Here is a 27,677-nt window from a genome sequence, read left to right on the forward strand (position 1 = left end):
GAACCTAAATTCCTTAACTCGAGAAAGTCTTAAAGATGGGCTTGGTTTCTTGATGTTGCCAGACCACAGAAAAGCCGAGTCAGTTCCTCTGCTTTCCTGCAGTTCCTGGCAGGGAACAGCATCCGGCGCCTCCGCTGCCGAGTTCTGCTGAGGGCCCCTGAGCTCTGGGCTGGCTTTGGCTACTGGAGCTGTAATTCCATCAGAGCAGGGACAGTGCAATTTACTGCAGAGCATCTGCCTTAGTTTGTGACACAGTGAACTGCAGCGAAGTGAGAGACAAGCACTAGAGAGTTTTAACTTAAATGACGCTGCTCCCATTACAAAAATAAGCATCCACAGCACATTTATTTTATGTTTAAATTACTTCATGTTTTTACATAACCTGAAAAGAAAATATATTTATCCCACATACAGTAATAGTAAACAAGTGCATTATTTCAAACATTAAAAATAAATCTTTTAACCAAGTCTGTACAACAGATAAATAGAGTTATATCTACAATAGTTACGTAGTGAAGAACAAAAAAATTATCCCTCAAGCTCACAGTTCCCTGTTGCTGATAATACTGGCATAGATGAAGGTTATGCTTGCTGTCCCCCCCACAATGGTGTCCACCTACACCCTTTCCTTCAGTCACTCAAATGTATTGATCGACGAGGTTAAATTCCCAAGCATTGTAAGCAAGATGCACACAGAACAAACAGTGGAGTATCTTTCCAGTATCTTCAAAACTGCTGGCAGGCTTAGTAAAACTGCTGAATTTGGGGAAAGTGAATGATTTCTTTTTTGTTTTTTATGAGGAATGACTGGTTATTCTTTAAAAGAAACTGTCCTCTGCCACACACACGCAAAAAAATTGAAGTAATTCTTTTCATAAATTTGTTTTGCATTCATTCATGGCTGAAAGGTTGAATTCAATGGTTTACCTGGGATAAGAACAAAAACATGCATGTGATAGTATATATGGTAAAAAGTAGGGTTCATGTTGTTTATAACCATACATAATTGTACATATGCTTGGAAAATAATATTGTGCTCATGTTTTTGCCTGCTAACAAATAACCAGAAGAAGAATAAAATGAAAAAGCAACTAGAGGTCAAACTGTTACTTGAACCAAACACACAACCAACCAAGAAATGTCCATAACTTCACTGATAAGTAGAATGTAAACAACAGCTTGTCACTGCCACACTGAAGGACTATTTCTTTCAATTATAGTTTTTGCTAAAGGAAAAAATTAGTAAGAAAATTGGACACTGCTAAATAGGATGAAAAGTTTTTTTCAAACAGCCCCAATCTCATTTCACTTGTAATTCTGAGACTCAACCACCTGCATGTGACAAAGTTGACCATTCAATCCCTCCTTCTTATGATACCAACAGATTAACTTGCATCCTCTTAAATGAAAATGCTATTACAGCATAGAATATGGCACCAGTTCCCTAATGGGACCTAATTTAGGTCACCTACAAACAGGGAGAGGGTCTAAGATCACCATTCCCTTAAGATCTCATGGAGTGGATATGATAGGATTCCATCTGACTGAAAAACGTTGGAGGGTCTTCCAAAAATTTCCCATCTTGAACTGAGTCTCTGAAAATTATTCATTTGTTTGTTCACTGGGATTGTACACAGAACTACACACAGTTAAATGAATTAGTGAAAACTTTATGAAAAAGCAAACAATTTTAGGAAGAAAACCTAAATTCTCCTTGTAAAAAAAATTAATCTCGGAATTCTCCATATTTGCTGAACACATCTTAAATTTCTTTAAAAACCCTCATAAACATTATGTAAACTTGTATATAATCAATCACTGAATTGATGATTACTTGTAACTTCCACACATGAAGGGTTTCACGTGACATGTATTACTATTTCCACCCCAAACACTAATTTCTAACCAGCAGATTACCGCTTTGCTCAGAGCTGCGCCCGGTGTCGCTGTCTCAGCTCCCGGCTGTGCCGGGCGCGCTCCTTGCCGGGGACGGCAGCGCTCCGAGATCAGCGCTCCGAGCTCCGAGATCAGCGCTCCAAGCTCCGAGATCAGCGCTCCAAGCTCCGAGATCAGCGCTCCAAGCTCCATACTCTGTGCTCCAAGCTCCGAGCTCCGTGCTCTGTGCTCCGAGCTCCGCGTGCTCCGGAGCAGCCCCTGGCCGTGCACTCGCCCAGTGCTGGCTGAATCCCGTGACGTGCCCGTGGTGCTGCCCGACCACCGCACTGCTTCGTGTCTCGTTTCAACAGATATGTAAACAGAAACAAACATCCAGTAGAAAAGACTCATTTTCACATGCAATTCTGTACAGTGCACTCTTGTTTCTCAGATTATTTGAGAAGGCTATTTCCACACAAAATATGTACATTTCCACAATATACATTTTCCACACGCTTAATTTAAATGTGTCCTTGTACCTCCAGTTGAGAATTTTTGTTCAGGCAGACACAAAGTAAACCTGAAGAAAGTTTCTAAGTTAATGCCTTGACTGATCTTGCATTGCTGAGAAGAAGTGTAGTCCAGAAAAAAATCCAGCTATGCATAGCAACCTCTTCAGCAGAGTTGAGTTATCTTTAGGAACAACAATCTGGGCTAGATCATTAGTGATCTGAGAAATCTCATGTGCCACGCACACAAATATGAAAGTGCTGACAAGGACATTAAACATTGGATATCCAGGAATGAGCACCAAGATCCCCTTCGTGTCTGCTGCCAGCCAAATATGGTATTGGCAAATGAAAAGCTAAAAGGAAAAAAAAAAAAGTGTTTAACAGTACTTACACATGTAAATATTTTTACTTACCAAAAACAATATAATTATTACTATTATATCAACTGACACACTTCTGCTTAAGTTAGAAGCTGTTTTCCACATCTTTGCTACAGAACAAAACCATGAGCTTGTTAAACCACACAGTGAAATGGGTTTGCTTGGCCCTTAACCAAACACAGCTCAGGGGAGCATTGGATACATTCCATCAGAGCGGGGAAGAATCTGCCTCCCTCAGTTACTGTCTCTCTGGTGAGGGTCTGAGCTGACATGCCTGCAAATAAGAGATAGTGCTTCACCTGCTGATGAATGCACAGCTCCCTGGAGCTGATCAGCACCTAAAGCCCACCAGGAACTGGAAGAGTGAAATGTGATCCTTTAAAAAAACCCACAAGTCCTGTACTCCATATACCCTATATTGCAATGAGTTTCTCCTAGAAATGTATTTTAGTAATTTTAGATGTTATATTTAATATCAGTAAACAGCAAATAAAATGGGAAGCAAGATAATTCCTACTATTCCAAAATACACACTCAATGGCACAAGGTAACACTTGCACTAAGAAGGGGGTTTACATGTAATGATACATATTTCTTTATTAGTCACAAAAAGCTTTCTTGGGCAAACACATTATTCGTGTACTTACACTAGTAAGTACAATTAATGCAAATTCTTCAACTGACCTAAATTTTTATCTTCCAGCTGCATACACCTCACAGCATACCCCAGCATTTAATCCCCCTTCTCACAACCTTAAATCACCCCATCCCCTAAAACAGCACAAAAATAAAGCTTGGAACTGTGAGACTGCTATTTCAGCCATGATTTTTAAGTGCAACAAAAGCTATAATACTAAGAGAGATCAAACATGACAGCATGGTATTTAGTAAGCCAATAAATGTTTTCCCTATGTGTTACAGTCCAATCTAGACAATACCACCACCTTACATTTTTAATTCACTGTACTTCTGGTCATGCTACTTACCTCTAAAGAAATTTTGCCGAACCAGGCGAAGAATGAGCTATACACAGATCGGACATATCCAGGAATGTTCCTGATGAGGATGAAAGCTAAAATCTTTGTTTTTAAAAGAAAAAAAAAAATAAAAACAAAGAAAGTGACTGTGGATGACAAGCCAAACAAACACATAAAAGTTGTATCCATTTTCACTACACTAAGTGAAGTGGATCATGTATGAAAATTTCTTTAAAAGCTCATAAAAATATAAACACATAGGACATCCGGATAAATCAAAACCACAATCACAGTGTTCAATTTCAGTGCTTAAAGACAATGAAAAACTGACTACTGTTGTTAAACTCTTTTTCACTTTCAGACACAGGAATGAAGCTCAATATCTGGCATTCCATGCAAAAGAACAAATATTTTAAAAACGTTTTTTAAAAAAGCTCAAATAAGAACAGACTAGATTCTATCACTGTATTTAAAAGGACTAATAATTACCTGCACAACAGAAACAGAGGGATGTAGCTCATTGCACTCTGTCTTGTTTTTACAGCTACTAGCCCAAATAGAGTAGGTCTAAAAGACATTAAAAAATTAGTCTGTGTAGCAATTATATGTAACATGTGAAAATTAAACAAGAGTATGAAATTTTGAATGCTTTAGTATTAGTTGGTTCACTAAGACGTGGGACACTAAGAGAAAAAAACGATATGACTTAAGTTTTGCAATTGATGAAAACTTATCTGATGAATAATTATTAATACAACATTTTTTCATCAAAAATACAAGCAATTAATTGTGGAGATAGGAGCTAAGAGCTAATAAGATGTTATTTTTATGATCCAATTTTCTTTTAAGCTTTGCAATGAACTGAAAGAGTAATAATGTTTTCATCTACATCTGACTGAACAGAAAAATATTTTAGTGAGTAGATAGATAGACCTGTACAGAAAAACCCAGCTGAAATATCTCCAGATAAAGATTTGATTTTTTGAGGTTTGTATTAGATAATATTGACTAAGCAAGAACTTCAGAAAACTTATTTTTCAGGTATTTACAAACCTCATTATACTAGGCTGCAAAAGATACTTACCAAAAAGGACACAATTGAAATAAATAATAAAACATTTGAAACTCTGTTGGAGAAAAGAGGATCTCCTTTTCCTTCTGATATCATCTGATGTTTCTGCAATGCCAGATAAATAAAAGCAAACAGCATCCCGTGAAAAACCACCTGTAAAAGACAAACAAAATGCAATTAGTATTTCATGGCTTTTACAAGTACTTCAGGTATGAACAATTAATAGAAATGCTACCAGATAAAGATGTTCTAAATCTATGTTTCAAAAGGTCCTTTCCCAGATTTACTGAAGCAAACAAAACCAGACATTCTACACAGGATAGCCACAAACTGCATTTTTAACTAAACTCAAAACCTACAAATAAAGAACCTTTACTAAATGCTTCAGAGAGCATTAAAGACTAGACAGTGAAATTTTGAGAAGCTTTCAAGTACCTACTATCCCCTCTTCTATCTATGTGACCACTTAAAAAGGCTTTCTCTGGGGAAAAACTACAAGTCTCTGGCTTTCTCCCAAATGGGCAGGTGAAAGCATCCAAGAAGCAGGACAAGTGCATCCCTCTCTCACAGACACAATTCAACAACAGTGTTTTACAATCTTATTCCAAGCTCTCACCAGCTGGCAACATGAGGCTGTTTCAGCCCCACGCAGTGCTTGTCCTCTGCATTTATTTTGAGCTCCTCCTCAGCTGCACCACCCAACCACAGCGCTCACAGCAGCTGCCAGGCAGGGTGTGCTGCTGCTGGGCAGCCCCAGGAGTGACAAGGCTGTGACCCAGAGTTCACCTCCCAGAGGGACACACCAGTGTGAGACTGATCCCATTAAGGGTAAGTTCAGCACACAAAGGCTTCCAGCTTAAAAACTCCACTTACCTTTGCCCAGAAGGAAAGGAAAAAAAACCAATGTCTCCCTGTTCTATTCCCCCACATTGCAGGGTTAATAACTGGAAGGAAAGCACTTTCCCAGTGGAAAACAATTTTAAAAAAATGTACAAGAGTAGTCTGGTTTGGGCACCAAATCCCTGATTTTAATGTTTTAAATGCTACCTTAAAAGAAATATATCCTTAATTAATGCAACTTCCAAAAAGTATAATTAAGAAAGCTACCACAGTAATTTGCCTTGTATTTCAACAGCCTGAAGTGCTACAGGTGTTAAATTTTCACGGTAGAATTTTTAAGAAAAGACAGATCTAGGATACTTTATACTTCATTTTTGAAATCCAGAAGCAAATAATTCAACCTTCATCTTTTAAGCAAGGCTTTAGTAGACACTTTCAGAACTAAAGAAGGTGCAGCTTAGTCTTTTATTAAACACTGGGGAAAACTCCTGTCTTCTCTGGAGGGAAGGAAAACAACCCTCTGTCTACCCAGAAATTTAAACATACATTTAAAAGACAAGTAAAAATTTATGCAAATGTTACATACATAGCGATCCAGCTTCCACCTAAACCACCATTCATAGACATTCCCATTCAGTTCAAAACACTTGGACAATGGCCAAAATGAAAATATCTTCTCAAATGCACCCTGTAAAAGACAAATGTGGAAAAAGCATTAACACTGATGTCAACTGTATTTACTAAATTTAAATCAATAACATGCTTAGTATTATTCTACCCTGATTTCACTAGCTACATGGCACTAGAAAAGTAACAGGATTCTTTAGAAGCCTTTCCCCCACCAAAAAAAAAAGAAAAAAAAGGAGAAAAAAAAAAGAAAAAAATCTTCACATGAGAGATTTTGAGTTTTGCCTCTCCTTAAGGTATTTGCATGCCTTCCCTTTTGTACTCCTCCTCAAAGGGAGATCCACTGACAGGCTGTGATAAAGAACGTGCATGCCACAGGTTGTGATAAGGAATATGCACTCCAAGACTACAGTTCAACAGCCCAAAAACCAGTGAGGGATTAAAACCACACAACCCCCATGTTGATCTTGGAGTGACAAACTCTGCCCTGACTTGTGTCAGCTGCTCTTACAGCATGCAGGGAGTCACTAATTTAGCCTGAGAACCAATCTTTTGATGTGGTATCAAAGCCAACGCCAGGTCTCTAAGAGACACAGAACTTCACTGTCACCCTATCACCATATGTGTTCCCATATTCTGGCAAAACCCAGTAACTCTAAGCACATAAAAAAACCCCACCCCAAACCCAAAGCATAGGCCCTTTTATTTACTACATTTACAGCAGCACATTGCAAATATGTCAAACATAACAAACCAATGAGTAAGACACACAGTTGTGGGTTTCTCCAGCACCCACACCAATTCAAATATGAGAAGAAATCAAAATGTTCCCTTTTTTTTTCCTTCTGTACTGATGATACTGGAGCAAATATACAAGTTATGAGCACATCAAAAAGTAGAGACAGGTAATAATATACTCTTAGGTCATTAAGGATAAATAATCAGGATTTACAAACCTGAGAATATGACAGAAAATATATACACGTCAGTAAGCAAATCAGTTTCAGCAGTAAACCAAAGTGCCACAGGCAGTTCCCTGAGGAAGAAATAAATTAATCATTACACTCATTAATTTTTCAATAGCAAATCCCAGGACACATTAAATAATAACTGCCAATTATTTAGTGTAGCTATACGTTGTAATAGACCCATTCATAAATAAATATTCAAATATTACCAGCAATATTTTATAACTTAATTTTATAATATAAATATTACTTTATGTCATTATAATAAACATTCACAGCAATAAAAAAGCTATTAAGCCTAAACTAAGCCTCATGTCTAGGACAGTAACAAAATACATAAAGAAGAGAATTTAGGTGTTCAAACAGAAACACTGTTTTAAAACCTCTGCTTTACCAAACACTCTGCACAGGCAGTCCTTACTCCAGGTGAATGTAAACAAATATATACATAAAAAATGCCTGCCTTTTGTCATGTAAAACAGGTAGAGTAAATACTATTAAACTTTGAAATACCAGTTTTACTCCAAAGTTCAAGTGCAGGTCATTAAGGACAAGTATCTAGCTGAAACAAATCTGAGACACTACTCCTCAAAGCTGTCGACTGATATTAAGCTCTGCCCAAGCCTCAACATTGCAACAGAGATCATCTCCCCCTCCTGCCATATAAACTGCCATATACAGCTGCCTAGCAGCTGTAAACAGGGTCATAAAGTTCTAATTGAAAATTATAGTTTCACAGTACACTATTGCTCCAAAGTACACAAGAGTAATTTCCTGTTTCTGGAAGTGTCCTTCTAGAAAAAAAAAATTGAAGATATTTGCCTTTGAGATAGCTTACAAAACTACTCTTTAAGTGTATTTTTGCAGCATCTATTCTTGGTATATATTTGGTAAATTTCAATGTCATATCTTCAGGCTATAAAATGGGGATCTTCCTCCATCAATACGGAATGAGTATTTAAGACTCTTGGGGTTTTAGCTCCAATTTAGGCAAATTAAATAATAAACATTTACCACATACTTTACAGCTTTTTAATGAACAGCAACCCATAAACTGGGATTTCACTTCAATTTTTATTCAAAATATTTGTACCACAAGACATACTTCTGACAGCTCACTTAATCTAAGGTATTAGGATAGCAAGTTCCATATTCTTATTTAGCCAGCTAAGGCAGAATTGGTGCTCAACATGGACAGACACCTTGGCAACACAGAAGGGGGAAGTCTAAACACTCCCTGCTCACACTGCACCCAGTGCACAACACCCAAGCACACAACAGACATAACTTCAGCAAGCATGGACAGTGCAACCTATGGTTTTCATTTCCATTCAGTAAAATTACAGTTCTTGGTAAAACACATTTCTGATGATCAAAACCTATTCAAAAGTATTCTAATCTGACTGTGACCAGAGGCAGAGTTTAGTTACATTTTTCAACTGACCTAACTCACCTATGACAAACTGTATTTCTGTGAGAAGCTGTCTGGCTTATTTTGACTAACAAAGAGATGGAGATCCACTAACAGTGTAATTTCTGTATGATTATCATTGTAGTTACATGCAAATGTTTTATAGCAGAAAGAAAAAAAGAAATCTTACCATTTGCTTTCTTCTGGACAATCTGAGGCCATACAGCTAAGGTGGCATAAATGATCATAAACCAGACAGTGACTAATGGCACAAAATAGTAGAACTGGTAAGGTCGATCCATCACTATGCACAACACCACAACCAAGAAATTGAGACGGAATAAAACCTGGGGGGTGTCAGAGGAGAGAAAACAGATGAAATGTAAACTTTGAGGCAAAGCTGAGAAAGATGAGGACATGTTCCTTTAGCACTATACAAAAATATCAATGTATTTTACATCTCACATGTGATTGTATTCCAATCAAAACATGGACAAAGTAGCACAAGAAACAGCAGCAGGCAGGTTATGTGGTTCTGGACCTGCCCTACCCTGACCTGCCCGGGTAGAGATTGCAATGAAAATAAAGTTAACCTGATCTGACTATTTCCCAGGCTGGGACCAAGTACTGCAGTTGCTGGATGCTGTTGATGTCTCTCTTTCACCCCCACAGCTACCTGGTCTAGCTCAGTTAAAGCCAGAGTAGTGCTATTACCAGGCTGTAAACATACGTTTAATAAACACAGTGACCTGAGTCACAGGACAATGTAAGACTTAACAGCAATAAAAGATATGCATAATAAAAAAAAAAAAAAAAAAAAAAAAAAAAAAAAAAAAAAAAAAAATTAAAGTACTACAGCATATGCTGCAAAACCTAGGAGGGAAGCCACAAAAACCAGGTATGTTCTCCAGTACTGTTATGGTGTGAAAATTATTTTTCTTTATTAATAAACATAGAAACATAGGCTCCAATACATTGTCTTTGGAAGCCCACCTGGCTCATTACTTACATATTGCTATATACTGTAATATAATAAAACTGTAATGGATTGTCCATTGCTTTTTATTAGAAAATATTTTTCTTGATATTCAGAGTGTACATGCTTGCATTTTTTACCTTGTAAGAATCATTTGTATGGTTTAAGTTTGTATCAGATAAACACTACCAACTAAACAGATCAGATTACATAGACACAACAGCCATTTTTATTGTTTAAACCTTAGTAAAGTGATCTGATATCACATTATTTAGAGAGTATGGATATATTATAGATACTTTGCTATCTGAAAAATTTATTTATAAAAATAGTAGGCAAATATTCTTACCTGACACACTCTGTATACACCAAAGTCCCCTTTTATCCAAAAATATGAGAAGTGCCCATAACCTGTTTGAAACAGATATGCAGCAACCAGAACTCGAATGTGCATGTACACAGGCAAAAACTGTTGAGAAAAATAAAGTACCTTTCATAAATGTCCAGTAAATGTTTTTGGCTTTCTTTTTCCCCCTCTATTTTATGCTATTTCTGCATTGCAGTAAATCAGATTTAACTAAGGAACACTGTGGTATATTGCCCTGTTTCTTACTAAGCTCTTTTGGTGTCCTAACCTCTGATATTATAATCAATTTTTTTTTATTTATTGCTCTACACTTGCCATATTCTATTATTAGTTATGAGAGACTAAAGAAGGGCTGTTTGAAACCTCACCTTCAGCAGTTTCTAGCTACTAGCAATTAAAAGTAAATTAATGTAATATTCTACACAAAGAAACAGTTTTTTCACTGGTCAGGTAACATATATAATGTTTTTACGAACCAAACCTGCACTTAGAAAAACTAACTCTACTAACACCATGTTTAAAACTTCAGAAACAATAGCATTTTTTATTCATTCTATTCAGTTCTAATGCCCATGTACACTATCTTTCTTTTGAAATAACATACACGGATTGCATTCCCCCTAAAAGTAAAAGAAAATCAAATCACTTACAGTGCTTGCTCCAGAGATATGATAAATCAAAATAACAAGTTGCATCCAGCCCTTCCATTCATCAGTCTGTTCTCTATTTAACACTTTAGTCTAATGCAAAACAAAACAAGAGTGTTGCTATTCCAAAAAGAACAAGGAATATCTACAAAATGAGGAGAAAAAGTTCAAAACAATAAACCACTTTGTGGGTAAATGGGTCTCATCTGTAAAAGTCTTGTCTAGTAGGCATAGATTTAACATGATTTAAATTCTCTTTTAGCTGAGCTCTTATCAATTCCAGTTTGAAAGAGTGAGAATGGCTAAAGTGGTGACATCCATATAGCTTCAAAAAGCCTTTGTATCTAATTCAATGCAAACATTATACTGCTTGAGAAGGCGTTTTTTTATAGGTGACTTTGGAAAATGACCCTTTTTATATACTGACTTTGAAAAATTACCCTTGAATACTTAGAAATCGGTTATTTTACATGCAAATTGGAAAAACAATATTTTTAGCAAGATGTCAAGGTGATCATTACCTCTTTGGTATTTTCAGTATAAAATACCCCCAAAACCAAGATATAGACGATTGGTATGAAGAAAGATGAATGTGTGTAAAATTTATTTTCCTTCATGAAAAGATTTGCTCTGTCACACAGATAAAAATAGGTCATGATTAGACCAAGTTTGCAAAAGCAGTGTAAGAGCATCTCTAAAGTAGAAACGTTAGGTGTGCTGATGACAGGTTTCTTCTCTTCTCCACTTTCCAAATCAGTGCATGATTTGTTCTTCCGATAACTATTCCGATGAATTAAGCTGATAATTAAATATCCAATAATGGACAAAGTAAAAAAACAGAAAGCTATCTTCTGTATCAGAGTGAGTGGAGGCTGAGGCTGGCAGCAGGAGCCATCAATGGGCTTCACTATTTTATTGCAGTAGACATTCATAAGAATCATTGCATTCTGTAAAAAAAATAAGCAGTTTTGGTAATTAATTTTTAATGAAAAAATTAACATTTCTATCAGAAGAAATTTTCTTCTGCATCACGTGCTGACATAAGACATGCAATTCTCCCTTATCATTACAAAAATAAAATCTTCCAGTCCCACCATATACCCAGTTGCATCCAATAGTCCAGTCAAAACACTTCTTCCAAACAAAAAATACTTGAGCTTCTAGAGGTAAGCAGAAATGGCTAATCTTAGAACAGAAGGGTTCTCTCTACTGGCTGTAGAAGATCTATAAAAAAAAATAGCCCACAAACTTGGGTTTGCAGGTCTCTAAAACATGACAGTGAGACTGAAACATGTGGTAAGATGACATTTAGTTCACCCAGCACTTAAAAGCAATTTAACCTGCAAAGCAATGTAACCAAAAGTGACATGAGAGCACGTTCACAAAAAGCGAAGGCTGAAAAGCTCAGAGGGGTTCACTGCATGCATATACACATTGGTTAGTAAAAGAGAAGAAATAAAGTCAGAGGCACTCCATGCAACCAGGGAGGTCTATACTGTGAGTTTATCTTCTTCATGCTCCTTACAAAACCAAATTTTCTGGACACATAGGGAAAAATTTAGGACTTACTTCTTAGCACTGCTTACAAGTCATTGCCACCTTAACTCATTCATACACATGAAAGCATGAAGTTTGCACTCAGGATCTAAAGATCTAGTGGATTAGCATCTATTTTAAAATAGTTATGCACTAATGTGCTTGCTATTATGTTTTATAAAATGCCTATAAAACACTGCACTCCCACACACCGGAATTTTTGGAACAAAATTCCCTGACAAATGCAGTCCTCATTACATCCATACTGTTTGCAGTTTCACAACATTCACTTCAGATCTTGTTTTACTATTAATACTTTTAATGCTGACCAGTGATAAAAACACTTACTGTATCTCTGCTTGATTCAGGGAGATGCAGGCCATCCACAGACTTCATGATAGTTTCTTGTGCTATCAATTTGGATACACTGAACACTTTAACTTTAGCTTTGGAATTTCGGGAGCTGCTGTTCAGAATACGAACAGCTGCTTCATTATAAGCATCTATTTTCTCATTAGTGATCATTTTCCGACTTTCACTCAGCATATCTTCATAAACAGGATCTGAATTTGAAAGGACAAAGAATGAGCATATTAATCTTCTACTTATCAAAGAGTTTCCTGAGCTTAAGTTGCATGGGCTACTTTCATTTAAGAGGTCACAATTGTTTTGGTACAGAAAAAATGTACAGCAAGGTATAAATGCTATAGTTACCAGAGCTGTTTATTGTGAAATGTTCCTACCACCACTACCTATTAATGTGTATGTAGTTATAGGTTAGAAAGCTCTGGTCAGACATGAATGCTTGTTTAATTTCTCTGAATCCAGGAAAAGCACATAATGCTAGAGTGCTTATGCTTTGTCTCAGTAATGGAATCTCCTAAGAAAAGACTCCAAAGCAAAAAGGGCAGAAGACAGGCAGCAGAATAGACATATGAAAAAAAAATAATTCTCAAACCCTCTTTTTTTTCTGTGGAAAAAAACCAGCTCCTCATTTCTCATAAGTCATAGACCATAAACATATTTCACTTTCTCCTGTTCATTCCAGTTTAACTTATGGCAGAATCTCAGTTTTACAGAAAAAAAGGTCAACTTAATTGCCTACAGACTTCAGAAATTTATGTAAAGCTTAAAAGAAAGTGATATGGAGTTCTAGATCAAAAGGTCAGCCGGAGGCCTTTAAATTCCTGTGAAAAGCTGTGACACACCTGTGAGATGCAGATTGATTTACTTTAGGTACCTCATGCCTATGTTTGCATAATCAATGTCTTGACAACTCTGTACACACTGCTTCTCCTCCCACTTGGGCCATTAAAGAGCCCAGAGATTACGTAAATGGACTAGGTCCTTAGCAATACCATGGCAGGACAAGTCTGACAGCTAACTGCTTCTGCTATAAATAAACATGTCTTGAAAAGAATGGGAGATTGATTTGTTGATTCAGATTTATCTCTAGAGCCATCTTTGACAGAAACTTCGATGTGGCTGTAAGGGTACAGCTGGGTATATTGATAACTGGGTTCAAAATCTGCCTCTGTTTCTAACTAAGGTGATGACAATCTAAAATGCTGTGTCCTGTGGCAGAAACCAGAAGAACATTCTACCTCATGAGTTCAGCTTCAGGGAAATATTTTAGTTTTATTGAAGAAAAGCAAAACAATGTAAGCTTGGTGCCATAATAGAAATCTCATTAACTCATTGTGAGGCAACATTTCTTGTCACAGTGTAGAGAAACAAGTTTCACTCTAGAGACTTAAATTCTCCTTATTCTCAGGAGTATATCTATTAATTCACACACAGAGGATGCACTTGTTCAACCTCTTCTGTTATTAATATAACCTGAAAATTCAACTGAACGAAACCACAGGAATACTGCTGTTGCATGCACCTGTGCCCTTGACTCCCAGGAGGTATGCATGCAGCACAGCACAGGGAGAATAGACCTGCCATGTTGAGTCTGACAGTAAGCTAACAAAGAATTAGGAGTTCATAAGGCAAAAGTTTTTCCTGGCAAAGCTTAGAAATCTCTATCAGTAATTGCAGCTATTTAGGTATCATCTTAGTTAAGATTGCAAGAAAAGAGAGACTGAAGTGAAACCAACACATTTTTCAATCTGCAAGTAAGCAGTATGAATATCATACAACATAATGATTCAATAGACAGTGAGGGTAAAAATTGTTACCTACTGTTCATTACTTTACCTTGTAAGACCCAGTAAACATCACTACTTATTGCTAATTTTTCCAAAAGAGGTGCAATTGAAGTGATATTGATTTTATATTGTGCAAGGGCTTCGTTGCTGCCATTGTGAATCTTGATAGACCACTGGAGAAATAAAGAAATAAATTCAGAACCTGTATGTCTGAGGAACCTTAATTAATTGAATTCCTTGGTCCTTTTGTATCTATTTTTTATTATTTCTACACAGCTAAATTTCTTCAGTTTTCTATTCAAAAGTGCTAAAAAATTCCAAGCAGTGTCCAGACAGATAATAACAATCAATCACATCATCTAAATACAGAGTATTTAATATTCAACTTATATGTATATTTGACTTTTCATAAATTAAATGACTCAAGATGTTTTCATTCAAAGTCTACTGGCTTTATCCAACAATGAAGTAGAAAAGCCAGTCTAATCATTGAAAAATCTTGGCCAGTTCAGACAAGTCCACTCTAGAAAAACTGACCACAGCAAGAGATGCAAACAAACAAAACTTGATGGTGGTATCAAGTTCCATTATTTCCATCTGTTTTGCAGATATCCACAAGGGGAAAAAAACCCCAGAAAAAACAAACAAGAGCCCTTTTAATTTCTGGTTTAATCTTCTATAGGAAATCCCTGGGAGAATGCCATAGCCGCACAAGAATTCCTCCTAACTTTCGAAAATTATTTCCCACACTGTATGAAAAATGGATGCAGCACTTTTTTAAAGTGTTATTGTATCTACTGAGTTAGTAAAAACTAAAAAAAGCAAAACCAAAACAATTATCCTAAATGTAGCAAACTCTATTTATCTCTAAATAGCTACATTAAAATTTCATCATAAGACAAGTACACTGATTAATGCACTTCCTGAAAATATTATTCAATACAAAGTAATACTTCATGAAACCAAGTAACATACAGCTGCTCTGAGAACTCACACTGGAAAAAAAGAAGCAATTTCTCCCAGCAGCTAAATACTTACTTTGAAACACCAACAGTATTTAACAGACAGATAAAGCAGCATACAACATGTTCCATACAACAGGAAGTCAGGAACTAAGAAGCAGAGCATGGCAGTGACATTCTCAGAGAAGCTCCTTTTCCCAAAATAAGCAAGCCTGACTTTTGTGTGTGCTGGAGTTCCACCAGCTTAAAAAACTTTACTTCTATTAATAAACTGTTATGCTGCAATCACCTTAAGACACATGTCCAGGCTAAAGTAGCATGACCAGCTAAGTAAAATATATAGGTAAATTTCAAAGTGCAGCAAAGTCCAAGAGCACATACCAACTTAATCTAGTGGCAGGTTACCACACCAGTGTCAGCTATGTTTAGATTGCTGATGTCTCAGATTTTTGAAGCTTTTATTTTTTTGGAAGTCCCTTAAAACAGGGAATGTTTATTTTTGTCCAACTCTAGATACAATATTAAATGTTTTGTATAAATATACTAGTGTTAAAAAGAGCAGAGCCTCCCCTGTATACTGTTAGCTTCTATCTCCTGCTGTCCATAGTGGTGGAATCTTCCATGCAACAAGATTCCAGAACTCCAACCTCTTTAGTTGCTGAATTACAATTTTTACCCATATATATATATATGTATATATATATAAAAGAAATATGTGTGGTGAAAGAGACCATCCCAGATTGGGTCTTGCTCAAAAGTAGAATTTTGTGGCTGAAAAACGTGTTAAAAATACACCTCAGTTATTATGCAAATACTTTATTTAACTTAATAATTTGCTTTTAACTAAATCCACTTTATTAGCTAGGTCAAAGAAAATTAATGATTATTAACCAGCATTGCTGACAAAAAACAGTACTGCATATCACATAGCTGTAATAAAGCATACTTAATATTTTAAAACTACTTTTTGTAACAGCAAATTTGCTGAGAATAGATATTTTACTATAAACTGTGTTTAACAACTTGATCATGTAACCAACTTGAGAACATGAAAGTCATCCTACAAGAACTTCCTTCGTTACTAAAATCCCCTATATATATGTATAACTTACCGTGGCAGCTCCTACTACAATTATATGAGGTTTTGCCACAGAACCCTAAGAAACAAAAAAAAAAAAAAAAAGAAATTAGTTTTAAAATATTCCTCAATTATTATTAAGATTGAGATCTTAATTAACTGTTGACTCATATGCCCATCAGCTAATGGTTACAAAAGGGTAGACTGTAAATATATTACAGAGAACATACACCTGATATATGCAATATACCTGAATTTTCATGTAATAGAATCTACAAAAGCATGAAGTATCAATAAGCACCTACAATCCTGATCAATTTAGCAGCAGTTCTCTATAAAAGCTATTTGAATATCTTCTCCTAAGGTCAAGTAGACTGTAGATCACACTACTCATTTTTTATCTCAGTCTCAGCATTGTCTAACATCTGTTAGACCTGCTGCACTGACCATTGTCACCCCAGAGGTCTGACAGTTCTGTGCAGGACAAGGAAACAAAAAGTCCTGAGCACCTCAGTACCAATTTTATCCTGGCACAGCAAAGGAAAACCAGCAGCTCTCAATTTTTTGTAGAAACCACAGAAAAAGAAAACCAAATGATAATTTCAGCTACCCTGATGGAAGGTGTTGCGCAAGCATGATCAATAGGACAGCAAAATAATCACTGTGAGCTACTACTAAATAACTCCTATTGAAAGGTCAACAAAGGAAGAAACAAGAAAAAATTAGTTGTCAATCTGTAAATGTATCACTTGTTGTCAGCTACATATGGAATAATATGACAACCTGCATCATAACTGAAACACATAAAATAATTAGTATGCTAATTGCAGGAGGTAGTGAAAACAAATCAAATCAAAGAATTCTTGACTTTGCAAATTACCTTTGCCCTACACTCTGAAACACTCAAATTAACATATATACAAAATCATAGAATCATAGTGTATCTCAAGCTGGAATGGACCCATAAGGATCAAAATATTTAGTCACATTAAAGTGGAGTCATTGCAGTCACAGAGGAAGCAAAATGCCAAACCAGACTGTAATTCTTTTAGCTCTTAATAGGATTAATTAACTGGCTTCTAGGAAGAAGGGTTTTTCTAGTTTGTTTAGGGGTTTTTAAGGTCCAAGTGATACCATCTTTGGAAGACCAGGAGACACCCAGAAACATATATACCAATAAACATCCCCTTTCCTCTGCACTGAAGTCAAATTTTAGATCTCTTAAAACAAACCTCAGTCCAAGATTTGATACGTTGCCTCATAGAGCCATTAACTTCTGGATACCACAGAAAATCCTGTAAAATAAAGGCAGAGTTACTCTGTAAGCTTAAAAGACAATCAGTAGACTAAAACAAAAAAAAAAAGCAAAAAACTAAACTAATTGCCATCAATTAACCACAAAGAAAAAACATTTGGCTCAGAGTGTGATTTCCATATAGTTAGCATGAAAAGCCTGATATCTTATTCCAGCATGGAAAACAGAAAGCAAAGAAAAAAAAGGGGACAAGAAACTCACAAAACTTTTCCCTGATGAAAAACAAAATTTAATTGTAGTTCAGGTGTTGGAATTTCACCAAGAAGGTATTTTTTCAATGTGTGCCAAATGAGATGTCCTCGGGTTTCTAATGCAAGCAGAGATAAATCCAAGGTCACATCTATAACTTATCAGAACTTGCTTTTGGCTCAGATTTCCACATTTTCATCAGCAGGTTTTCTTTGTTCCAAAGCTTAAAATAATTGACAGTATGAAATAATAATTTTCAAACACAACAAAAACCTAACAATTTACCTTACAACTTCATAAATTATCAGCTCAGTTTAAATGCCATGGCTATGAAACACATTACCTATCAGCATTCTTTTAGACGCCAGGAGCAGTGCTCAACTTTCACCTAGAAGGACAGTCTAGACTAGTGCTTTTATGTCTCCCAGGGAAAGCCATGACTTCCTAGCATTTAGTTACTCCTTAGGACAGCACTATTGAATAGTCTAAAAATACACCCTGAAGGGAAATGGCAGGGACTACACATGCAGAAACTATTGTAGGAAACTTTGTAACAGAATGCTGAAACACTATCAGCAGAGAGGAAATCTCTATCTTCCATTCCCCTGGGTTGCAATATTTTGGTAGTTCATTTGAGTACTGTCAATCCATTATTTGGCTGTGAGCAGTCATGCAGTCCTCTGCAGTGGCTGAAGGACAGAAGAGTTACTGTGATGACTAGAAAGGGAAAAACTAAACTCTCCACTTGTTCCCAGTAATTTTCTCTTTTGATGGTCAAGTATTTTCTGCATTTGGATTACTGGGTCACAGCCAGTCTGAATATGGAAATTCAGCTACCATGCCAATAATGTCAAAGAGGAACACTGCATCAAAACAAGGAAGCAACAAACTGGGAATATATTAACTACCAGACATCTCCCAAAAGCCCAGACCTGCCATCTCAAATTTTGATGGTTAAGGAGTTTTGAAGATGTGATCCTGTCAGGCTAGCCCAATGCAAATCACACTCCAAATCACAGCCTCTTTGTCCTGCCTTGTGCTCTGTCTCATCTTTTCCAGCATTCAGATAACCACATGATGAGCCACATCAGACCTGATCAAAAAGGAATCCTACAAACTACATTTTGGGTGAATTGACTCCTGAAAAAATCCACTCTACAGCTTACCAGTGCTAGTTACAGCACAAATACAGGAACATACTGTGAAGGCCAACAGAGTAGGTCACCACATGCTTAAATTGCCATGGCCTTACACCCTAAAATGTTACTCTGTACCCTAAATCTTAACCATGTACACAAACAAGTACTGAAAACCCACATTCAGACAACTCAGCGAACACACTGCTTCTTTGGTTTTGATGAATAGAGAAAGAGTTGTCCTCAAGGCATAAATAAATACATGACTAGCACAATCCCAGCACTGCTGACAGCTGTCATGGGAAGCAAAGAAAGATATTGAGGACAGCATTTCCATTGCCAGGGCAGAGGAGAACAGAGTCCTTCAGAAAAACTAGACTCAAGTACTTTGTTTTCTTCTTTTAAATGTCCACATTATAAACAACATTGTGCTTATTTCTCCATGCAAAAACAGTGGAAGGAATACTTGTCAGGATAGCATAGAAAACTCAATGAAAATTACAATTGCCAATCCAAGGAAGACCCAGATACATATTTTTAAACATGAAAAGAGTAAATTTCCTGGCAAAAGGTATGCTTGGAAAGACCAAATTGTAAGATCTGAAAAAATTATACATAGTTTCAGGGCTTATGGACAAAACTAAGCCAAAATACAAGTACTTCATGCCAAATTCTCTTAAAATACAGAATGTTAAGATATACTGTGAAATGTCTGTAAAACATTTATAAAGAATGTTGATGGTCTTAATCTTATTTTAACTTTTCAGCTCTGACAGCATTTTCAATTACATTGTATGAAATAATATCAGGATTATAGCCTCCAATTTTACACTAGATAAAAACTTACCACTTTAATTGAAGCAGATTTATCTTCAAATGGGATATTTCCATGCTGTCAAAAAAAACCCCAAAACAATAAAAACAAAGTAAGAAAAACTTGCAGAACAAAAAAAAAATATTTACATACCTATGCTAACATGCTCTGACACAATATTTATCTTAAGTGGAAAGGATTTTTCTTGTATAAACTTGTCAGTATACTCACACAAAATATTTCTGTTGCTTTCTTGATAAAACAAGCTACAAAAATAAACAGTTATTTTTCCTGGAAGCAATCTAGCTAACAAAGCGTGAAATGCTTTCCATTCACTCAGTTACAAAGGTATCAAATATTTTCCTAAATTTAGCCTCACAACATAAGAAAAACTTACAACTTTTCCTCTTTATTTTCTTACATTGCTCTTTTCTAGCCATCCTTTTCATCTGCCCATCTCATTTACACAAAACAACCAACATCATTTTAATTAAGAATAAAAGAAAATAATCTCAGGCATTAAAAAAAAATACAAGATGCGTTATTAAATTTTCTGAGTGAAAACTGTAAGAAACCAGAAAGGAAGGAGTCAGATCTGCATATACAATACTCCTTTAAAGTTATTAAATACAGTATTAATTTTGGTCCTGGTCCATAAGAACAAATGTACTTCTTTCAACTGAGATCTTGACCACAATGACACTTAATAAAAAAAAAACTCAACTCAAAATCCATCACAGCACTCTATCATCTCACCATTACTTTTGGCAGCAAGAGTGACCTAACCAATTGACTAGGAAAACTAGAGCTCTTGGGCCAATCAAACATCTTGTTTTGACAGATGGAAGTAACTGCATGCTGTATGCTGGATGAGCTGCCAGCTTGCACTTCTGAGTGACAGAATTACTAAATAATTGATAAATCTGATGTACTGTTGAAAGATGTCTTTTCCATCACATATGTACATACATCTATGAAGACATGTGCCCAAGAAGGACCATACAGCAAAAGAAATCAGCATTCTGTTCAACAAATGATACACCTAAATCCATTCTTCCTCCTTCCACCTGGCTGCAGTTTACATACTTCACCTTATAAAATTCAGACAGCTCTTCATCAGTGATTGAAAAGAAGGTAAGACCTGAAGCTATTTTTAGTTCCAGCTTCAAGTCAGACTTGGAAATCTGTCATTGCCCCAAGGATTTTTATGAACAGATTAGATCAGCAATTTAACTGACATTTTAAATGACAAATTAGAAGGCATGAATTACTACTATTTAAAAACACACAAAGGAGCAATCATTTTCTCATCAAGAAACCAAATACAAATCATAAATTGCTATGGGACAAGTCAGCTTCATTAATTTATTCCCTGGCTGCCACAAGTTTTCTCTTGAGCTTCCAGTTCTCTTCTCAGATTCACAATTATCTCATCTGTACTCAAACAATTATTTTGGTCTAATCTTGTTCTTCTTCAAAAGACCTTTCTGTGCTGCTCTTTTCATGTGGCTAGGCCAGCAAACAGTATTTGCTTTTCTGAACCCCCGACAAGAATTATGAGGTAAATTGGGAACAAAGAAAAAAAAAAATCAATCACCAAAACAAGCTATCTCACCTTAATTCCCTCTTCTTTGACTTGAGGATTTATCAGTTTTATGAATGAATAGAACAGCTGTCGAATTCTAGAATCTCCTATAAACACAACATGTTTGTCTATGAGGCAATTTTTTGCTTCACTGTAAAACAAAACAGCAACAGTAATGTTACAGAAAATACATATCTTAGAAAAAAGAATTCTGAAAATCTACAGAGCTATACAGATAATTCTAAACATTATATCCAGCTCTAAGGCATGATAATTTTTTTAAACATGCTGAATTAATAAAGAGTTTATTGAAATTCATATAGAATTGAGAATGAACCCTACTTCTAATGGGATTAGGCAAACTACTAAGTAGGTTTTCCTATTATGTGTGCTACAAATACAGTCATTTCAAAATGGTAATGTACAGCATAACTCTAAAAAAAAAAAAGTTCTCTTACCAGTGAAGGGAAATGAAAAAAGTGTTTGGTAATTTTATTTGGGATATTTTTACTTGCAATTTGACACATAAGGTCAGTAATCTGAGAATGACATATGCAGCCTCATGAGGCTCTCCATAACCTGTGCCAGTACCTCCATCACCAACATTTATTTGTATTTTTATACAGAAATATAACTATAGTAAATACTGTAGACACACAGAGAAAGTACTTGGATAAACTTCTTTCTGATAAATGCTGTATATTGTTGAAAGCCTAGAGAATCAGATATAAAGTAAACAATATATGACACTGCAATTACTACAGCTGCAGTCAAACAACAATGACTATTCTTTCCAAATGAACAGAAGACATGAGTTTCCTTACCTATTTTTATACTTATGCATCATACAACTGTGAGGTTGCCATACTTTTTCTCCAAGAAATCTCCCACTGGACAAAAGGTACTCACATGTATCACCACCTTAAAAATGTTGTATTAAAATTAGAATTCAGACACATGAAATGTAAAACAGAGCCCTGTTGCTATTATAAAAAATAATTTGACAACATCTGGAAACCAGAAATTGAAATAATCAACAACAGTAAACAAATTTAAGTGATTGTAAATACATCTTGCACAAGTTTCTGCAAGTTGCCTTCTCCCTTACTATACACTACTGTTCTGAAAATCCCACCCCATCCACAAAATGTTAGTGATTCCACTTCTGCTGTCAGAAAGATGTTGTGACTTAGAATGGCATTTCCTTTAAGAGACACCAATTCACTCTGCTATCTACTATCCAGAATACACTAATATGAAATTAAAGAATACAACTGTTGAATAAAATAATCTTCTACACAGAATCACCATGCACAGCATCTTGTATAGAACACAAAACTCATCACAAGGTTTGCAAGCCAGTCTGCTACATCTCCATGTTTAAGACAGAGTCGTGTGGTCACCTTAGAACAGGTGATACGGGTTAATACAAAAAAAAACAAAACAAAACAAAACCAAAAAAAACCAAAAAAAAACAACCCAAACATTTACACATTAATTTGCTGATCATTCTGAACCACACTTATCTTTTCCAGTCAATAATTTTTATGCTAATTAAGCCTAATCACTTTACAGGTGCTGATGTTTCAGGTCACGTTAAATTTCAAATATCTCAGTTATGAAATCAGGGACTGCCATCTTCCCAACTCCATGTTAGATTCTGCTGCTTTATAACTGAACACAACTGAACTCCATTCACTGCAAGAGAAGTTGCTCTCCAACATTTTTGTCATACTTGGCATTTCCGAGCACTGACAAACAGGGAAATGGTTGTGAATGAAATGGTAGGGACTTGTTCTAGCTTGTGCAGAAACAATGTACCACTGCCCATACCTAACACTTTCTGTGAAACCTTCACTTCATTAAGCTCAACTCATACTCTGGTTATCAGGCAACACAATTTCCCTGATCCTCAAACTTTCAAACTCATGTAAACTGTCATTTCAAGTAAGTTGCATAAACAATGAAACTGTTAGGAATAATAAAAAACTGTCTAATCAAAAGCAACATGAGTTAGACAATGAGGTGGCTTAGAACTACTATTGGTAAGAAGTTCTCCACTTTGCAGATGAGGACAACTAGATGTATCAAAGTGATGTATGAGTGATCTTTGTAAAAGAATATCCATGACTATCTCCCTCTGGCATTCATTAACTTACTGAGAAAGATCTGCAAGAAAATCAGGACAGTTATTCATGGTCAGATCAATGGTCAGTCTAGCCTGGTATTTCACAGGGGCCAAAAGCAGATGCTCAGAGATGAAAAAGAAGAGGGCAAATAAACACGCTCTTGCCTAATATTCTCCCAACTATGTTCATCCCAAGGACTTACTGAAATGGACATGCAGTCTTCAAGTTCTTAGCACCACAGAATCCTTCCATCTAGAATCTGACATTTTGCATATCAGCTATATCCAAAGCTGATGCCTGAAGAACTATCTGCCTTTATTTGAAATAAATCTACAAGATTTTCTTGGGGCACTCTCTCTCATGACTTGAAGACCACTATCACTTCTCTTCAATCAAGGTTTCAAGACTGGAGGATATCCTTCTATTAAGTCATGACCCAAGCTGGGTACCTCTCTACTCCATGGCACTCCCATCACAATAATTGGCCATAAATAGATCAATCCTTCATCCTACAATACATTCACTGAAGTAACATTCCAAACATCACACATTGGATAAATTTCAAACAGAGACAATATTTCATGTCAACAGGTTATGCCTTCTTTCCCAGCTTTAGGTACTGATTATCTTATTATTGCCCTGAGCAATATTACAAAGCTCCTGAAACTCATTTGATATCTCCCTTTAAACATAATAGTAGAAAATAAAGGGAGAAGATGAGGCAGGGGAACAAAACAAAAGTTAAACAGCAGCCAAGAAAGTAAAGTGGAGGTTACAGATCAGACAGTGCCTCCAGAAATGCTCAACTCTGGCTTTAGCAGATGAAATAGCAGCCAAAGAACTATGAACATTTAAATACACCACAACAACTTAAACATCAATGAGATCTTAAAAGAAAAAGTCAAACAACAGAAAAGCCCGACCAAAAAAACCAATCCAAAGAAAAAGAATTGCAAGTGCCACTGTATACACAAAACACAGATGATTCTTTTCAAACTTTCTTCGTGTGAATTATCCTTCCAACAGATAAACTTTTATGCTCACTTAGATACACAACATTACAGTTATACAAAGTGTATAGTTTTTCTGGATTTTATTATGCTCGTTATTCTAACATTATCATTCCTCAAAATTGTGGTTATTCCACTGAAATTATGAAATCTCAAAGTCTTCATTCAGCACCAGTGCAGACTAAGTTCCACAAAGCTTTCTCTAAAATGCATACTCTCAAAGAGCTGGAAATTCAATTGCTCTCTATTATTCAAAGTAAAAAATGTAGTTTTAAACAGAGTCTACTACCGATTTTAAGAATGCAAAATTTAAAATAAATTCTTATTTCCAAAAAGATTTAGGACTGCACCTTTGAAATACAACTGAAAAACATAAAGCACTAACTTCACTAGATAGTATGTAAACATTCAACATACATAACTCTTCAAAAATTAAAGACAATCTGTACCTACTCTTTATTCACATTGTTTTGCAAAAAAATGTAGGTGACTCTTAAATACAACAGTCTTCTTGAACATAAATCTGACCTTCCACAACCCCAATTCAGCACTTTTTCACACCAGTAAATTTTATACATTTTATATATGTTTGACTGGGAAGTGCACTGGGCTGCTCCTATCTATAATATGTACTTGCATGGCTGCAGCCAAAATTAGCTAAAACCTTCACATGTAATGACAATCAGACAATAGGGAAAGTACAAAAGCACAACAAACACAGCAATCCCTTATGTGACATGGCCTGGCTTTCACGGCCTGGCAACTTTGAACCTATTTGCAGCCCTACCTCATACGTCCCCTAGAAATCAGGAGAACCCTTTTTGGGATATTTTTGATCTAAAAATCTTGCTGTAAAATGTCTTATGTGTAAAACACAGTGCTTTCTTGAGATCATTTAAAATGTATTACTTAATTTCATTTGTCAGTTGGTACTTTATGTGTTATGGCACAGTAACAATCAATTTACCTTCCCCCAATAATTCTTAACATTTCAGATCATGAAGAAGTTACTGGATTTCTGTCCAGGCTAGGGAATTTTAATCTAGTTCAATATTTCTCATAGAGAAGCTGTTTTATTCTTCTGCCATGTGTGCTGCTCTTTTGTACATACTTTCCAAGTTCTATTATACCACTAGGAGTGGGTGACCAACACCACTGAGATTAAGTGAGGTGCCAGTGAGCTTTAGCTGTGCACTATCAGTCAAAACCTCTGGTTTTTTCATTACTTGTCAGAGTATTGTGGCATTTCCTGAGTTTCAACTGTTGGATATCACTGCAGGTTTGCAGAATGGTCTCTTCGATAAAGGCACCTCTGCTTCTACCTATCCTAAAAATTCGTCTGCTGTAATTTTTCCACCTTCCTTTTCTAAACTACTCTTTTGAACATTTTATGTTCAAAGAAGCCCAAAATAGAAAATCTATTTTCACTATGACTCCATACCTTTTAAACATCCTACCTTTTAAACCTTACCCTTTAATTGCTTCAAGAAACTAAAAGCCTTAGGTGAAAAAACCTGAAAGGTTTGTAACAATTCATACTCACTGTATCAATTTACATAAAGGCCAGCAGATTCTCACCATTTTATAATCTAAGACTTACCCCCCTCATTAACTCACCCAGAATATACTGAAATTATGCATATTTTATTTTCCTTCTAACCTGCTTTATATGTCAGTCCCCATTTTCTTAGTCTTGCAATCCCTCTTTAAAAATTTGCCACCCTCCTCCTATCTAGTTTTGTGACTCTCTTGTGCCTCAAGGAACACTGCACAACAGGCAAGTTCAATTACCTCATGCTTGAGCTACGCTAGAATTCAGTAAATGCTTCCAAGTCTTCCAGTTTAATACTAGTCAGTTTATCAGACTCACTGACATGCCAGCTAGAGGGTGAATCTAGGGAACTGTAAAAATAAAGATCCCTTCCCCTTTTCCCATTCCACAATGAACTGCCTCAGCCTTGTCTCCCATGAACGCTGGCAGCCGAGTGTTAGAACACGACACCAGCTGTGCTACACCAGAGCCGCGGTCATCTCCCTGCAGATCACCGCTTTCATTTACACACAAAAACACACCACATTTTTTAGCGTGGCACAGAAACAAGTAAATATTTCCTTCAGCAGCTCCGTTTGCATTTATCATGCCAAGGTTCTCCGCTTCAGGGCCAAAACAGCCGTAGCGAGGAGGAGCGAGCAGAGCTCCCAGCAGCCGGGCACGGCCACAGCTGCGCCCGCCCGCTCCCCAGAGCTCGTCCAGGGCCACCGACAACACGTGAAACCGAACAGCTCTCGGCTTCGCCTCATCCGCCACGGCGGCTGCTTTCGTTATGTTTGAGGCGGTGGTTCCAGGAGTGAAACAATGTGAACCAAATCTCGTACCAATTAAGACTTTAACCACTAATTGCCGGGTAATTAGCCATAAATCATGCCTTACGGAAACAAGTGACAGGGAAGAAGTCACCCTCTACCCCCGCAGCTTCACCTGCCGCGGGCCGGGCCCCCGGAGCTGCGGAGCGCTCTCAGGGCAAACGCCGCAGCCCCGCGGGCCTCGCTGGCTGCCCTCACTCCGCGGGGCCTCGCCCGCCCGGCGGGGCCTGCGGCGACCCCCGGGCCGGGTCCGTACGGCTCCGCGGGCCGCATCCCCGCCGCCGCTGTCCCCCAGGGTCGCATCCCCCGGCAGCCAGCGACCCGCCGCGCCACGCTGCCCAGACCGCCCCGGGCGGAGGGACCCGCCGCCCTCCCTGCGCGGCCGCGGTTCCGAGCTCCGCCGGGGCTGCAGCGGGGCTCCGCCTCCCCTGCCCGGCAGCCGCGGCCCCCCGCGGAGAGCCCGCGGCCGCCCCCTCACCTCGGTAGCGGCGGGAGGCGGCGTGGCAGGCGGTGAGGAGCAGGACGGCGCCCAGCGCCAGCGCCTTGGCGCTCCTCACGCTGAAGTAGTAGTTGATCTCCCGCTTGCCCCCGGTGTAGGCCAGCGCCGCCATCTTGGCTCCTCCATGACAACAGCGTGCGATGGGGCGGGCGGGCGCGGCGGGGCAGCACTGGGTCCCCGCCGGCGGCCAACGCGGACCCCGCCGCTGCCGCCGTCCCCGCCGCCGCGGCCGAGAGCTGCCTCACACCCCGCGGC

The 27,677-nt window shown here is 37.3% G+C and overlaps 1 protein-coding gene across 1 annotated transcript; it reads right to left on the bottom strand.

Moving 5' to 3' along the window:
- Positions 1-326: 326 nt before the first annotated feature.
- CASD1 (CAS1 domain containing 1) lies at positions 327-27,677 on the bottom strand. Its single transcript, XM_056483230.1, has 18 exons — positions 27,402-27,677; positions 22,245-22,341; positions 21,451-21,571; positions 19,869-19,913; positions 17,614-17,676; positions 16,416-16,460; positions 14,391-14,514; positions 12,537-12,751; positions 11,174-11,599; positions 10,656-10,745; positions 9,988-10,107; positions 8,853-9,009; positions 7,240-7,319; positions 6,243-6,344; positions 4,829-4,969; positions 4,234-4,311; positions 3,754-3,846; positions 327-2,740 (listed from the first exon to the last, which is right to left on the bottom strand). Exons 1-18 carry the CDS (start codon positions 27,532-27,534, stop codon positions 2,474-2,476), a joined length of 2,397 nt encoding a protein of 798 aa, XP_056339205.1. The 5' UTR covers positions 27,535-27,677; the 3' UTR covers positions 327-2,473.

This window comes from Oenanthe melanoleuca, chromosome 2 (assembly GCF_029582105.1).
Source record: "Oenanthe melanoleuca isolate GR-GAL-2019-014 chromosome 2, OMel1.0, whole genome shotgun sequence".
NCBI lineage: Eukaryota > Metazoa > Chordata > Aves > Passeriformes > Muscicapidae > Oenanthe > Oenanthe melanoleuca.

Bases quoted from the DNA above. Each gene is read 5' to 3' on its own strand.
- CASD1 (XM_056483230.1), bottom strand. From the start codon at position 27,534: ATGGCGGCGCTGGCCTACACCGGGGGCAAGCGGGAGATCAACTACTAC. The intron at 22,342-27,401 runs GTGAGGGGGCGG...AACATTTTTAAG, and splicing joins CGCCTCCCGCCGCTACCGAG to GTGGTGATACATGTGAGTAC. The intron at 4,970-6,242 runs GTATGTAACATT...TGTCTTTTACAG, and splicing joins GGTGGAAGCTGGATCGCTAT to GTGGTTTTTCACGGGATGCT.